The 14,773-nt window shown below is 44.2% G+C and overlaps 2 protein-coding genes across 6 annotated transcripts in view; one reads left to right on the forward strand and one right to left on the reverse strand.

Moving 5' to 3' along the window:
- LOC306880185 (creatine kinase B-type-like) overlaps positions 1-14,773 on the reverse strand; it is a 985,569-nt gene that overhangs the window by 931,211 nt on the left and 39,585 nt on the right. The window lies entirely within an intron of this gene.
- Positions 1-14,773, forward strand: part of LOC306880565 (uncharacterized protein) — a 38,267-nt gene that overhangs the window by 2,050 nt on the left and 21,444 nt on the right. For 2 of the 5 annotated variants that reach the window (XM_079434171.1, XM_079434170.1), the window contains exon 2: positions 2,163-5,931. The exons of 2 other annotated variants lie outside the window; for them this stretch is intronic. In XM_079434171.1, the coding sequence (XP_079290297.1) occupies positions 2,191-5,550 (3,360 nt within the window). In that variant the 5' untranslated portion in view covers positions 2,163-2,190 and the 3' untranslated portion in view covers positions 5,551-5,931. Of the gene's footprint in view, positions 1-2,162; positions 5,932-14,773 lie in introns of those variants that run through there. One more of the 5 variants, XM_079434172.1, reaches the window with a different exon arrangement.

Consider the following 14,773-nt stretch of genomic DNA (forward strand, 5'->3'; position numbering starts at 1 on the left):
TCTGTCCCTTCCACTCTATATCTGTCATTTGCTTCCCCTTAACTACCTGAATCCTCTGGCTCTGTTTTCTACTGAAACACGTACAGTTTCATCCTTTGTGAGAGTGGAGTGTGCATTAGGTTATGCGTGACTCAAATCACTTTTGTTGTATAGAATCAGTTACTTCAACAGTTAGTAAATACATTTCACCTGTGTGTGTGTGTGTGTGTGTGTGTGTGTGTGCGTGAGAGTGTGTGTAATGCATTTTAATGTATAATGTAATTAAGACATGTCCTATAATAACAACAATATATATTACTATTATTGTTATTATTATTATTGTGTTACATGAAAGAAAGAAAGAAAGAAAGAAAGAAAGAAAGAAATTGAAAGTACAAGAAATGTACAACACACAAACTTTAAATTGTAGGAGATGAACAAAAACAGCAAAATTAGGAGTACTGATATTAATAATAATGATAATAATAAAACAATAAGATAAAATGTTATGCTATTCCCATTAAAGGGTTAGTTCACCCAAAAATGAAAATTAGCCTGTGTTTTACTCACCCTTAAAGCATCCTAGGTGTATGTGACTTTCCTCTTTCAGACGAATCCAATCGCAGTTAAAAATTGTCCTGGCCCCTCCAAGCCTTTCAATGGGGTAAGTGGGTGCTTTTTGTCAACAGTTCAGAAGAGGTGAAATAAAGTGCGCGCATCCGTAATAAAATGTCCCTCACACGGCTGAATAAATGCCTCCTGTAGTGAATCCATACATTTTTGTAAGATAAATATCCATGGCCGTTTCTCAAATGGAAGGCTGCATTCTTCATCAAGCTTGGTTTATTTCAGTTAACTGAGCATTACATTCGCGAGTCATAAGCATATTACAACAATTTACGCTTAACTAAGAATAATGGTCAAATTTATAACTGTTATTCTAAAATAAGATCTTCTTTATGACGTATGCAACTTCTCTCTAATGCTACGGCAACGTCCTGCATCATCTGCCTGGATTGCTTCTTAATAATAATGCATTTTTTATTTTTATCTATCCTTAACACTTTTTTTATTTCTTTTTTTTTTTTATTTATGTAATTTATAGGGATGTAACAATTACCGGTTTGATGATAAATCGTGATAAAATTCCCCATTGTTAGTATTGCCATTTCATATTTTAATTATCATTAAATCCATATAAGATTTGAACAACTCATGATAAATAAATACTATCCAGCATAAAGCTTACAGTCTGACGTGCGCACAGCAGCAGAGTAGTGTCGTTTTGAGTGAAAATAGGGCGGAAAAGCTGGGAGGTTTTAAAAGAGTGCTAAGGGAATTATACAAATTAATATATGAATTAATTAATTATATGAATGAACCTCTGAAGGTTCTGACTGTCTTCAGAAACGATTCAATGGCATTTGTTTTCATCTTCGCTCCATGTAATACCTAAAGGAAGTGTTTTTAATCACAATACTGCTTTGTCCGCGAAGGTTAAGGGAAACAGCTGTAATTCAGCTTTTCCATAAGCGCCACCTGCTGTCAGTGAGTGGATTTACAGAGACTTTTATTTACATTCAGCCTGTCTGCAGAGGTTTCTGTCTGGCCAAAAACGGACCAAATTTGCATTCCCTGCTGTAAATGTTGACCGGTTGATGAGAAACAAGCTTATGTGAATTCTACACATTTAAACAATTCATATAAGTTATCTAGTATTATTTATGGAGTAGATTTAAATACAAATAATCATTTTTTAATCAGTTATCATTTTGACTTAACACTTTTCTTTATTTACAATTTAAATTTGTCATTTAAAATCCGAACATCATTGGTAATTGTAACGCCACACCAGCAGAGGGAGCTCTTGCCCTAGTACAGACTGTTACTGCTCCCTCTGCTTCTATGGTTACTTCCTGTTTGGCGGCCATATAAAGAGGGCCATGCCAAACAGGCCTTTGCGAAGTCTTGTTCCGCTGTATTTGGACATTTCTGAGCGTTCTCATTATCTTGTTTTTGCCTTGCCTGTGTTTTGGACTCTGGACTGTTCTCTTGGTTATTGATTGTTTGCCGCCTGCCTTGACCATTGCCTGTGTTTCTGTTTACTCTCTTGCCTTGCCCTGGATGTTATTGTTTGCTGGTGATCGACCCTGCCTGCCTTGACCACGATCTGTATAATAAAGCTTGCGTTTGGATCTTATCCCTGTTGTCATGCTCCAGTCCTCATTACAGAAGACTTCGCCAACCACAGATCCAGCAGCTTTGCTATCAACCATGAATCCTGAGGATTGTCTCGTGCGCCTCCGTCAAGGTGAGCTGCCCATTGAAGATTATGTGGCTAAGTTTTGTGAACTTTCCTACCAGACAGATTTTAAGGAAAGCTTCTTGAAAGACATTTTTCGGTTTGGACTAAGTAAGGAAATATCACGCTTAATGCCACGAAATACCCATCACTGGACTCTTACTCGTTATATTGACTTTGCTTTGTGTTTGAGTGGCTCTGCACTTACTGTGGGGACTGCTGATGAGGAACCCAGCTATCCTCCAGCATCCTCCGCACCAGAGTATTTGAACGTCATGTCTGGAATTATTCACGTCGCGTCAGAATCTACACAGCCTGCTCATGTCATTCCTGCCAAGCCAAGGCGAGCTCACGTCAAGCCTAAGTCTACTCACGTCACGCTTTCCAAGCCACAGTCTGCTCACGTCAGGCCTGCCAAGTCACACTCTGCTCATGTCATGCCTGCCAAGCCACAGTCTGCTTACGTCACGTCTGCTAAGCCACAGCCTGCAAATGTTGCGTCTGTCAAGCCAAATCCTGCTAACATCATGCCTTCTAACCCGGAACCTGCCAACATCATGTCTGCTACACCAGGACCTGCTCACGTCATGCCAGTTAAGTCACAGTTTACTCCTGTCATGTTTAACACGTTACTGTCTGATTACATGTCTACCAACCCAGATTCTGATAACGACATGTCTGCTACCCCAGGGCCTGCTCACGTTATGCTGGCTACTCAGGAGATTCTCCATAACATGGCCGCTATTCAAGAGCTCCATCGTAAGATAGCTGCTACACAAGAGTCTCTTGGGAAAATGGCCGCAGTTTTAGAGTCTGCTCACGCCATGCCTGCCCAGTCAGAGCCTACTTGCGTCATGCCTGCCCAGCCAGAGCCTGCTCGCGTCATGCCTGCTCACGGCATGCCTGCCCAGCCAGAGTCTACAGGGCCTACTCCCATCACGCCGGAATACCTGGCCAAGATGGCCACCATGCCTGAGTCCTCTGCCAGGATGGCCACCATGCCTGTGCCTCGCCATGTCACGGCTGTCAATCCAAAAACTGTGTACAAAATGGCCACCATACAAGAGTCACATCACATCTCAGACGATTTTCCACAGTCTTATCAAATCACAGCTGATGTTAAAGAACCAAGTCAAGTCATAACTGCTACCAACAAGTCAAGCCAAGCCACAATTGATCGTCAAGAGTCAAGCCAAGTCCCAGTTGATCATCCCAAAACAAGCCAAGCCACAATTGATTGCCATGAGGCAAGCAAAGCCACAGTTGACCCTCGCGAGTCCAGCCAAGGCACAGCTCTTCAGCCAGAGTCACACCACGTCTCAGTGCTCCAGCCAGAGTCTCTTCACGCCTCAGCTCCTCAGCCAGAGTCTTTTCACGCCTCAGCTCCTCAGCCAGAGTCACCTCACGCCTCAGCTCCTCAGCCAGAGTCTCTTCACGCCTCCGCCGAACTGACAAAGGTTGTTACCACAGATTCTAGGTCAGTCCTTCGAGTTCTGATATCCAGTGTGATGGACCCACCACTGATGTCGGTGCGAGAAGCAGGCATTCCCAAGGTCTCAACTCTGGCTGTTACCGAGACTGTTCCCCTGACCTCAGTGCTTCCCGTTATGGCGGTCGCCATTCTGAGTGTGTGGGCTGCACACTGTGCTCCTGAGGCCTCTCCGGTCCACGAGCCTGTTCCAGTGCCACCAGAGGTGGCGGCTTCGGCTGCAGAACCTCCCGAAGTGGTGGTACCTACACCCGTATCCCGAGAATCCAGTTCTCAAGTCACGGCCAGGAGTGCCGATCCCGAATCCCGAGAATCCAGTTCTCATGTCACGGCCAGGAGTGCTGATCCCGAATCCCGAGAATCCAGTTCTCAAACTACGGCCCGGTGTGCCGATCCCGTATCCCGAGAATCAAGTTCTCAAATCACAGCCAGGAGTGCCAATCCCGATCCCCGAGAATCCAGTTCTCCAGTCACAGCCAGGAGTGCCGATCCAGATCCCCGAGAATCCTGTTCTCCAGTCACGGCCAGGAGTGCCGTTCCTGATCCTCAAGTGTCCGCGCTGCAAGAGCGCCCTCAAGGGTCCGCGCTGCAAGAGCGCCCTCAAGTGTCCGCGCTGCAAGAGCGCCCACAAGTGCCCGCTCTTCCAGAGTGCCCTCAAGTGCCCGCTCCTCCTGAGCACCCCAAAGAGGACGTCTGTGAACTCACGCCCTGTCCTGTCACGGCTAAAGAGGCCGTCTGCGAATCCTTGCCCTTCCCTGTCACGGCAATGGAGACTGTCTGCATATCCTCCTCCTTTCCTACCACAGCCATAGAGACCGTTTACGAACTCTCGACCTGCCCGGTCACGGCCCCTGGGACCAGGGGGACTCTCTCTGTGTTGTCTGTCTCTGCTCTCCCTGTGGTGTCTGTCTCTGTTCTCCCTAGATCCCTGATCCTGCCATGGCTTCCAGACCAGTCCGCTCTACCGTGGAGATACTCTACCCAGTCTACGCCACACTGGTGGGCTCCGGCTCCGTTTACTCCGCCGTGGTGGTCAGCTGTCTGGCTCTGGGGGTCTCCCGCTCCGCCCAGGGGGGCTCTGGTCCCGTCCTGCCCTGCAACAAGGACTCTCCCAGTGTTGTCTGTCTCTGCTCTCTCTGTGTTGTCTGTCCTTGTTCTCCCCAGATCCCAGTCTCTGTCATGGGTTCCTGCTCGAGTCTGGTGGTTGTCTGCCCCGCCGTGGTGGTCTTATGCTCGGTTCTGGTGGTCATCTGCTCCGCCGTGGCGGTCCTCTGCTCCGGTCTGGTCATCTGCTCCGCCATGGTGGTCTTCTGCTCAGCCCTGGTGGGCTCTGACCCCGTCTGCTCCGTCCTGGTGGACTTTGACCCCGTCTGATCCGCCCTGGTGGGATTTGGTCCCGTCTGCTTCGCCCTGGTGGGCTCCAGTCCCATCGTCTTCACCATGGCTTCCTACCCTACCAGCTCTGCTATGGCTTAACCTGTCGACTCCACCATGGACACATGCTCCACTGTACCACAGTTTGCCTTTGCTCCATGATCCAGGTCCTCCATTGCTCCATGATCCAGGTCCACTCCCTCTGCATGGACCTGGCCCTCCGTCCCACCCCCTGGTCTACTTCATTCCCACCGCCCTCCTGGACTGTTTATTTTTGAGCACCAGGAGTCGCTCCTTGAGGGGGGGATTCTGTAATGCCACACCAGCAGAGGGAGCTCTTGCCCTAGTACAGACTGTTACTGCTCCCTCTGCTTCTATGGTTACTTCCTGTTTGGCGGCCATATAAAGAGGGCCATGCCAAACAGGCCTTTGCGAAGTCTTGTTCCGCTGTATTTGGACATTTCTGAGCGTTCTCATTATCTTGTTTTTGCCTTGCCTGTGTTTTGGACTCTGGACTGTTCTCTTGGTTATTGATTGTTTGCCGCCTGCCTTGACCATTGCCTGTGTTTCTGTTTACTCTCTTGCCTTGCCCTGGATGTTATTGTTTACTGGTGATCGACCCTGCCTGCCTTGACCACGATCTGTATAATAAAGCTTGCGTTTGGATCTTATCCCTGTTGTCACGCTCCAGTCCTCATTACAGTAATGTTATTGTTTTAGTGATTATGCAAACAAAAATTCATTTTATTTGTTGTTTGTTGATTTTTAAATATAAAACTTGAAGTGATTTATGTGTCGGTACTTTTTGAACATCTCCTGCACATTTTAACAATACCGTGATAATACTAATAACCGTGATAATTCTGGACACTATAATCGTGATAAGAAATTTTCAGACCGTTACATCCCTAGTAATTTATTATAAGCATGTCTATTTTGTGGAGAGACTTGAATAGCATATCTGCTTTGACTTGGGGCATGAAAAATAATTTACTTCTTACCGTTTGTCTCTACTATTACCATGTGTCAAGTATTCACGGAAAAAAGTCAAATAAAATAGAAATTCAGAAAAAGAGAGCCTCAGGACCACCTTGACCTTTGACCTTTGGCTTCTGACTTATGGCCCTCAGTGTTGTATTAACTATCCTGATGACAGGAGCGGCTGAAAAGCAGAGGGAACATTAACAGATTTATCCTGAGAGAGAACCACAGAGTGAGGAGATATCTTTCACCCAGTGACAAGTGGATGGAAGGACGGGAGTGAACTATGGATAAATGATGTCACCGACAGGGAGGCAGACAGAGAAAGAGAGAGTGACAATGGAAGATAGGAATGGGGATATAAAATTTGAGAGAGGGACACACAGAAAAGACTGCAAATGCTGAGACGAGACACTGGAGGAGAATGCAGAAAGAAGACAAACTTTCAAAGTCAGTGAGTGAGTGTCTATCTGGCCGAATACACAGGCATTCAAAGGGGTCAACCCCACTGAGCCTCTAAAACGCTGTCATGATAATCCATGACAAAGATCTTAGCCAGTCTTTTAAACAACCCTGGAATTTTTTACGCTTTCTCCACCCTTTTCTTTCCACCCCTGTTTTTTCTCCCTCCCACCCCACGTCCATCCTCAAATCTCTCTACCCCAGTATTCACAAAGTCATTAATGAGACATTCAAGGCTTTTTGAATCGGCCAGAGACATTGTGTGTCAAAGAGCGAGAGACAGAGCGAGAGAGCGCGTCAAAGAAAGGAAAAGGGGAGTAGAGAGGGAGAGCAAATAGTGGAGAGGGCCCAAATGTACTCCCAGCTGAAAGCAGTTAGATCATGTTCTTTTCATGGTCCGATTAGAATCAAATCGATCCCTCAGCACCACCACCCCCTCTAACCACACACACACACACACTTCTCTAAGCAACTCCAAAGAGCTCTTCCAACAAGTACATGCTGCAGCCAGACGTCCACCTGAATGGTAATCAAGTTGCCCCGCTGAAATGTGTTTGGAAATGGGACATGGGTTAGAAAGACAGATACAAAAAGACAGAGACAGACAGAGAGCAAAACAGAAGAGTTGGGAAATGTCTATACTTGATTGTGTCCAAAATGCCATATTTACAATCAGCAAATGATCTGACAATGATTGTTACTGTTTTGTTTAGGGACATACAATATATTGATACCATTTAAATTATCAGTCAATATTTATGTTCTTTTTTTGATGTGAATATTTAATACAGGATATTTAATTGCGCTGTTCATTTCCAATATTTTTATAAGTAGATCATTTTTTACATGCTGTTATCTAATAATCACTCAAAGTTAATCTTTAAAAACTCCCTCCAATTATTTCATGACACTGTTATTAATGTAATCTTTAGAAAATCTCAATGAATATCCATTTTGATACCGTACATTATCATGCTAATGCCCATATTCCCTGGTAGCATTTAAAAGGATTGATTTTAAGTTTTTTACTTTATTTATTTATTACTTTTTTTATTGTTTATTCTTAAGTTATAAGTACAACAATAACATAAGTTTAGACATCAAAGAATTATACATTGCCTAAAAATTAAATAATAATAATAATAATAATATTAATAATAAATATAGTATAGCAAAGATTTTTTTGAAGAAAAAAAAACCCGGATTGCACATAAAAGTTAAAAAAGGAATAGACGTATTTTTAATTTGGTTAATATTGGTAATTTACTGGTTGTCATTATGGCAAGAAAATAATTATCTGGCTCATTAATTGGTTTTAGCAATATATTATAGTATTGGTGCACCTCTATTTTTATCTTAATGACTTTTTTCAGAATCAGAATCAGAATGAGCTTTATTGGCCAAGTATGTTTACACATACAAGGAATTTGTTGTAGTGACAGAAGCTCCACAGTGCAACAGAAAGACAGCAACAGGACAGGACACAGATAATAACAGAATAATATACAAATATCCAAATAGGAAATGTACGAAGCAGCAAAAACACAATATATAATATAGACAACTATGTATGTGTGCTGGGTGGTATCTGAGCTGAACCAGACAGATATTGAAGTGCAGAGGATGGATTCAATGATGGCTGTTTCAGTAGAATCCTAGAACTGTTTAGAACTGTTTCAGCAGCTCCTGTGGCAGGTTGAACTTCCTCAGCTGGCGAAGAAAGTACAACCTCTGCTGGGCCTTTCTGACAATGGAGTCTATGTGAATATCCCACTTCAGGTCCTGGAAGATGGTGGTGCCCAGTCACAGTGACGTTCATGATGGTGAGTGGGGGGAGAGGAGGGGGGTTTCTCCTGAAGTCCACTATCATCTCCACAGTTTTGAGCGTGTTAAGCTCCAGGTTGTTAAGATGGCACCAGACAGCCAGCTCCTTAACCTCCTGTCTGTAAGCAGACTCGTCACCATCCTGGATGAGGCCGATCAGTGTGGTGTCATCTGCAAACTTCAGGAGCTTGACAGAGGGGTCTTTAGATGTGCAGTTGTTGGTGTAGAGGGAGAAGAGCAGTGGGGAGAGTACGCAGCCCTGAGGAGCTCCAGTGCTGATGGTACGAGTGCCGGATGTGAATTTACCAAGCTTTACTAACTGCTGTCTGTCTGTCAGGAAGCAGGACAGAGGTGGGGACGGAGAGCTGGGTTAGTTTGTTCTGAAGGGTTTCCGTGATGTAGTGTTAAAAACGGAGATGAAGTCCACAAACAGGATCCTCACATAAGTCCCTGGTCTGTCCAGATGCTGCAGGATGAAGTGCAGTTCCATGTTGACTGTATCATCCACAGACCTGTTTGTTCTGTAGGAAAACTGCAGGGGGTCCAGTAAGGGTCCGGTGATGTCCTTCAGATAAGCCAAAACCAGTCTTTCAAATGATTTCATGGCTACAGACGTTAGGGCCACAGGTCTGTAGTCATTAATCCAGTAATTTTGGGTTTCTTTGGGATTGGGATGATGATGGAGCATTTGAAGCATGAGGGGACTTCACACAGCTCCAGTGGACTGTTGAAGATCTGTGTCAAGATGGGGGCCAGTTGGTCAGCACAGATTTTTAGGCAGGCTGGTGACACACCGTCTGGGCCTGGTGCTTTCCTTCTTTTGTTCTTTCTGAAGACCTGGCACACATCTTCTTCGCTGATTAGAATTGTAGGTGTGGGGGAGAGGAGGGTTGCTGGAGGTGTTAATGGTTGTGTGGAGAGGTGTTCAAGGCGGGTGGGGGTTGTTTTTTTCAAAACGACAATAAAACCCGTTCAAGTCGTCTGCCAGGTGTTGATTCTCCACAGTGCTGGGGGATGGTGACTTGTAACTGATGATATCCTTCATTCCTTTCCACACTGAAGCAGGATCACTGGAAGATATTTTTTTCCTGAGCTTGTCAGAATAATTCCTCTTTGCTGCTCTGATCTCCTTTTTCAGTGTGTATTTGGCCTGTTTGTACAAGACTTTATCCCCCTTTCCGTAAGCATCTTCTTTGGCCTGACGGAGCTGTCTAAATGTCCTAAAAGGTTGAAAACCCCTGCATTAGTCCATCTTTTAACAGATCTACAGGCTTTGCAGATTTAAGTTTCTGCCTGTAGGTCGGTATAAGATGAACCAAACAGTGATCAGAAAGCTGCTCGTGCAACCGAGTGATATACGTCCTTTATTGTTGTGTAACAGTTATCCAATATATTACTGTCTCTGGTGGGACATGTGATGTGCTGTCTGTATTTTGGCAGTTCGCGGGAGAGATTTTCTTTATTAAAGTCCCCGAGAATGATTAAAACAGAGTCTGGGTGTTGTTGTTCTGTGTCTGTGATCAGATCAGCGAGTTTCTGTAGAGCTGTGCTCACGTGCGCTTGCGGTAGAATGTAGACACTCACGAGAATGAACGAGCAGAACTCCCGCTGCGAATAGAACGGCTTGCAGTTAATGAAGAGCGTTTCTGGATCTAAACAGCACATCTTCTTTAACACAGTTACATCTGTACACCACCTCTCATTGATGTAAAAGCACGTCCTGCCGCCCCGCGATTTCCCTGTTGATACCGCGTCCCGATCTGCTCTGATCAGCTGGAAATTAGGCAGATGTAGTACGCTGTCCGGTATGTCGCCATTTAGCCAGGTTTGCGTGAAACACAGGGCAGCAGAGTTAGAAAAATCCTTGTTTGTCCGGGAGAGCAGAAGGAGTTCATCCGTTTTGTTGGGTAGAGAGCGGATATTCACCAGATGAATGCTAGGCAACGCCGTTCAAAATCCACACTGACGAAGTTTCACGAGTGCGCCAACTCTCTTTCCCCGCCTGCGCCTCCTGTAGCGTTTGACCAGAGCTATGGCTCCGCCAACTACAATGTCCAGCAAAACATCTGAAAAATCTAAATCCGGTAAAAGATTTTGTGGTGTGTTCTGCCGAATGTTCAGCAGGTCATCCCTGGTAAAACTGATCGTGTTTGAAAAACAAAAAAAAAAAAAAACAGGAAAAACAAACAAAAACAGTACAAACACTGAAGAGCAACGCACAATAGCTGCCATCAGGGGTGCCATCTAGATAATTTAATTTATTTATTTTAAAGCCATTTGTAAATTTGTTGGATATATCCAAACACATGCCAACTATACTTTATAAATGGCTTTCTTATAGAAAAAACTAAAATTGGTACAGACACAATGGATGGCTGGAGCCTAGAGATCTAAGAAGTTGTATTGCTTAGCTGGTATTGCCTACAGGATGATTTATTCGAGTGGGCATTTTAGAAATGCATTGGAAAGATTTCATGCACGAGTGTTTTTGTTTCGTGGAAATTTCGTGTGCAAGTGGCATTGTGGCAGAGATTTTTAGTGGGTTAGTAACGTGCCTTGGGTCTTTTTAATGAATAAGTTGGAATTGTGCGAGGGGTATTTAGTGTCATAGTACCAAGTGCTATTAGACTCACTCAACCAATAGATGACACTAACATTCTCTTAGCAGCTGCAGACACTTCAGCGAGAGCATCTAGAGAGGGAGCATTCATGGAGGTACGTGGGCCGTTGATGAAGTCTGTATGGGAGTAAGAGGACGGGGCATTGCCGATTCGTGACGGTGGGTTTTTTATGCAAGCGTTGTTGGTACACGGGGAGGGTTCATGAGGATAGCGTGCAGTGCAGATGACCTTTGTCTCTGATTTCGACACTTGCAGCTGGGCCAACGGCGGGCACCCCTGCGCTTTCATTTCTAAGTTCAGTAGAAGCTAAGCTTTAGTGACAGCATTTGTGCCATACTGTTGATTACCACAACAAATTATGCAAGTATTATCTGTGTGTCCCTCCTTTTCTTTAAAAACTGGGCTATAGAGAGGCATTTTCAATGAAAATTAATAGGGGCAATCCATACACTTTAAAATACTTACGGTAACATTTTAGTATAGGGACCAATTCTCAATTGTTTCCTTAAAATTAATTGGAATTAAAATGAAATGTGACCATATTTACTGTTCAATAGTAAAGCCACAAGATGTAAATAATGTGGTGTGAAAAAAATCACTTGCTAACCTTTTCTGTGTAATGTTTTACAATTTTGACAATGACAAAAGAACACCTTAAACCAGTGGTCGTCAACAGGTGGCCCGCGAGCCAAAACTAGCCCGCCAGCCATAACATCTGGCCCGTGCCCGCAGCCAGATTATTTTGATAGCGGCTGGTTCTGAAATAGATCTGTCATGGCAGCAACAGTTACTCACAATCAGAGTACGTGAGCGGAGAGCGAGTGGAGCGGTGTGATTTTGAATGGAGTGAGGAGCGGATTTTTTAAAAGTCGGAGCATCGTGGTTTTCACTCGCACTCCACTGCCGCTCCATCCCGAGTACAATTCATGCCAACGGCCTGTAATATAACTGCATATTCAGCAAGAATTCACATGTTAAACATATTTAGCTAGCTTGATAGAGAAGGGTCACTCAAATCAGAAAGAATGTGAAGGCTGATAGTTCTCAAGGAATTTGTTTGTTCCTTTTAGATACTGAATATTTTTAGTTGAAAGCATGATTTATACAAGTAGCTACTACAACACTTATTCACACGCAATCGCTCTCTCAATACATTTATAATCTTTCAGTGCTACTTCTGTATCCGATTTCGAATGAGCAGAAAATAACTGACGAAAACTTACTATTTTCATCACAAACAAAATTTGCACTGCAAAAAGCAGAAATTATACCTTTTAAAGCTGACAACCATGTTATTAGCTTGTCATGTTGTAGGAAAAAAAGTTTGCACACTAGTGTTCCAATAGGCCACTTTGAAACTCTCCTGTTATTTTATTTATTTTATTTTTTAATATACGCTATGAACAGAACTGTGATATTTCAAACATACTGAAATACTTTAGACGAGGAGCAAAGGCCGAGCGGTGTTTCTGTTATCAGTGAGCGAGGAGTGGAGCGGGAGCGGGAAATGGTGAACCCGGAGTGGAGCGGGAGCGGAGTAATTATTAAATGCTCGGAGCGCGGAGGGAATATTGTTGACGCTCCACTCCGCTCACATACTCTGCCGGACACCGCCACAAATGTGGCTTTTAGATAATGACTGTCCTACTACAGGATTTAAACACAGAGTAACAGCTCACTACCAGTTACAAAAGACAACAGTCTGTCAGGCAATTCTAGTTGCATTTTTTATCAATTAATTTCTTAAATTATCCTCCAAAAATTGGCCCCACTCACTTCCATTGTAAGCGCCTCACCGTAACCTCCATTTTTATTTTCCTCTAAAGAAAACTAAAGACAAGTGATTTTTGTGTGTGGTAAAAAAAAATGCAAAAAAACCCCTGGAATTTTCCTTTAATCCAACAGTAAAAAAAAAAAAAAAAAAAGTTCTAAAGTACAAAAAGTTCGAAATATCGCCAAACAGTTGATCTCTCTGGTTACTGTTTAACTGCAGCTGCTCTGTAAGTGAGTGGGTGGGACCACCCTGCGCTCTGTTACATTGACACCTCTCTCTCCGTCTCTCCAGTCTTCCCCTTTTCACCTTACGCTCGTATTCATTCCCGCTGCAGCTGCATCACCCGACCACTTTCTCTCAGCCGAGCTCTCTCTCTCTCTGTCTGTATTTGTCTCCTCCAGTCCAGAAGATGGATGGAAGAGGCTCTAAAACAGGCCAACAATAGTCGCTAGCGCAAGGTGAGCTCTTGCAGCTGTGCTAACTGGCTAGCATGAACGTCACAGTATGGCAACAGTATGCTTTTGTTCTGGCTCCCAGCCTGAAAAGGGCCATGGGGGGGTTTGCATGGCGCACTGGTGCTGGGTCATTTTTCTCTTGGTGTGCCAGTGCTACCCTTCTGCCCCTGCCTCACTCCCTCCACAGCTGTGTATGTGCGCTAGCGTTAGTGGAAGGAAATGCGAGGGCATGGGGATGATGGAATACGTGCGTGCGGCGGGCGGTTGGGGCCTGTTTTGGGCGCGTTTTCCCCGCCGCCCTATTAGAGGCTTGTTTATTGGCCTTGTGATGCCATTGTCCTGCGTGTTCAGGGGCGGCCACACTGCGTAATTGGCCGATTGGCCACGCTCTGCAGCAGCGGAGGTGATTTATAATGTGGCCTGAATGGGGCTGACTTCATAACGTCACAGACTAACGCTGAATAAACGCCAGAGAAACGTTAATGAAAGGATGAAACGTCCACCGAGCCCTTTGTGTCGGTGTGAAATCGGCGATCGGGACAAAGAGAGTCGCTGGAGTCCCTTCTTTCTCCCTCAGTTTCTATTTTTCTCCACTTCTGCCTCTTTATTAATCTCTCTTTCGCTCCTTTTCTTCACTGTTTATCTACATCAGTCGCTCTCTTTTCTCCCTCTTTTACGCCTTGTCTCTCTCTCGCTGTTTTTCCATCTCTCTCTGTCTTCGCTAACCTCTGGCCCTTTTCTCTCTCCCTTTTTCTCTCCTTTCGCCTTTGTACTGTCTTTGTTAATGCCTCTGTAGATTAAGTTGTCGACTCTCACTTATTCTCTCCTTCTCATTCAGTCTCCCTTGTTTTATCTTAATCTTTCAGTCTTTAGATGGGCTCTCTGAGTGCCAGATTCCCATTCGGCCAGGAAATCTTCACCTTAACGCCATTGCTTTTCCCATTAACCCCAAATTTGGTTGCCCAACTTTTAGCTTTTTCTTTATAAACATGCACATAAAGGTTTACAATGTTTCTTATGCTAAACGTGCAAATTTATTCTTCATTTTATCCTACTTCAGCTTGGCAGAGAGCATGGGAACACATTTTGCTACAGTAATTTAATGCACCCTAGAAAATAATGACCCGAACGCTCCAGAAACACTCAGCTGGAAAATATGTGTTTTTCCCTTTTAAAAATATGATTCTAGTTTGACATTTCACTTCGCATGATTCCACTTCATCAATCAATGACATGTTACTTCATCATTTAATAACAGGATTCAAGCAACTGATGTGAAACAATATCATCAAATTAATCTTCACTTATTGATATTAGACCTCGATTCTGATCTGTGCAGATGCTGTGATACGGAAAGAATCCAACACGTTTCTTGATGAAGTTGCCTGAACTGGCTCATTACAGCCGTGGGTCAGCTATGGGTATGTGTGTGGGCAGTTATAAAGCTAATGGCTTGCAGGGGGCAGGTTTTAATGACCTCCTAATTAAGTCTAACCCTCCCACCATTGACCA

The sequence above is a fragment of the Barbus barbus genome (assembly GCF_936440315.1).
Source record: "Barbus barbus genome assembly, chromosome: 14".
In the NCBI taxonomy this organism is placed as follows: domain Eukaryota; kingdom Metazoa; phylum Chordata; class Actinopteri; order Cypriniformes; family Cyprinidae; genus Barbus; species Barbus barbus.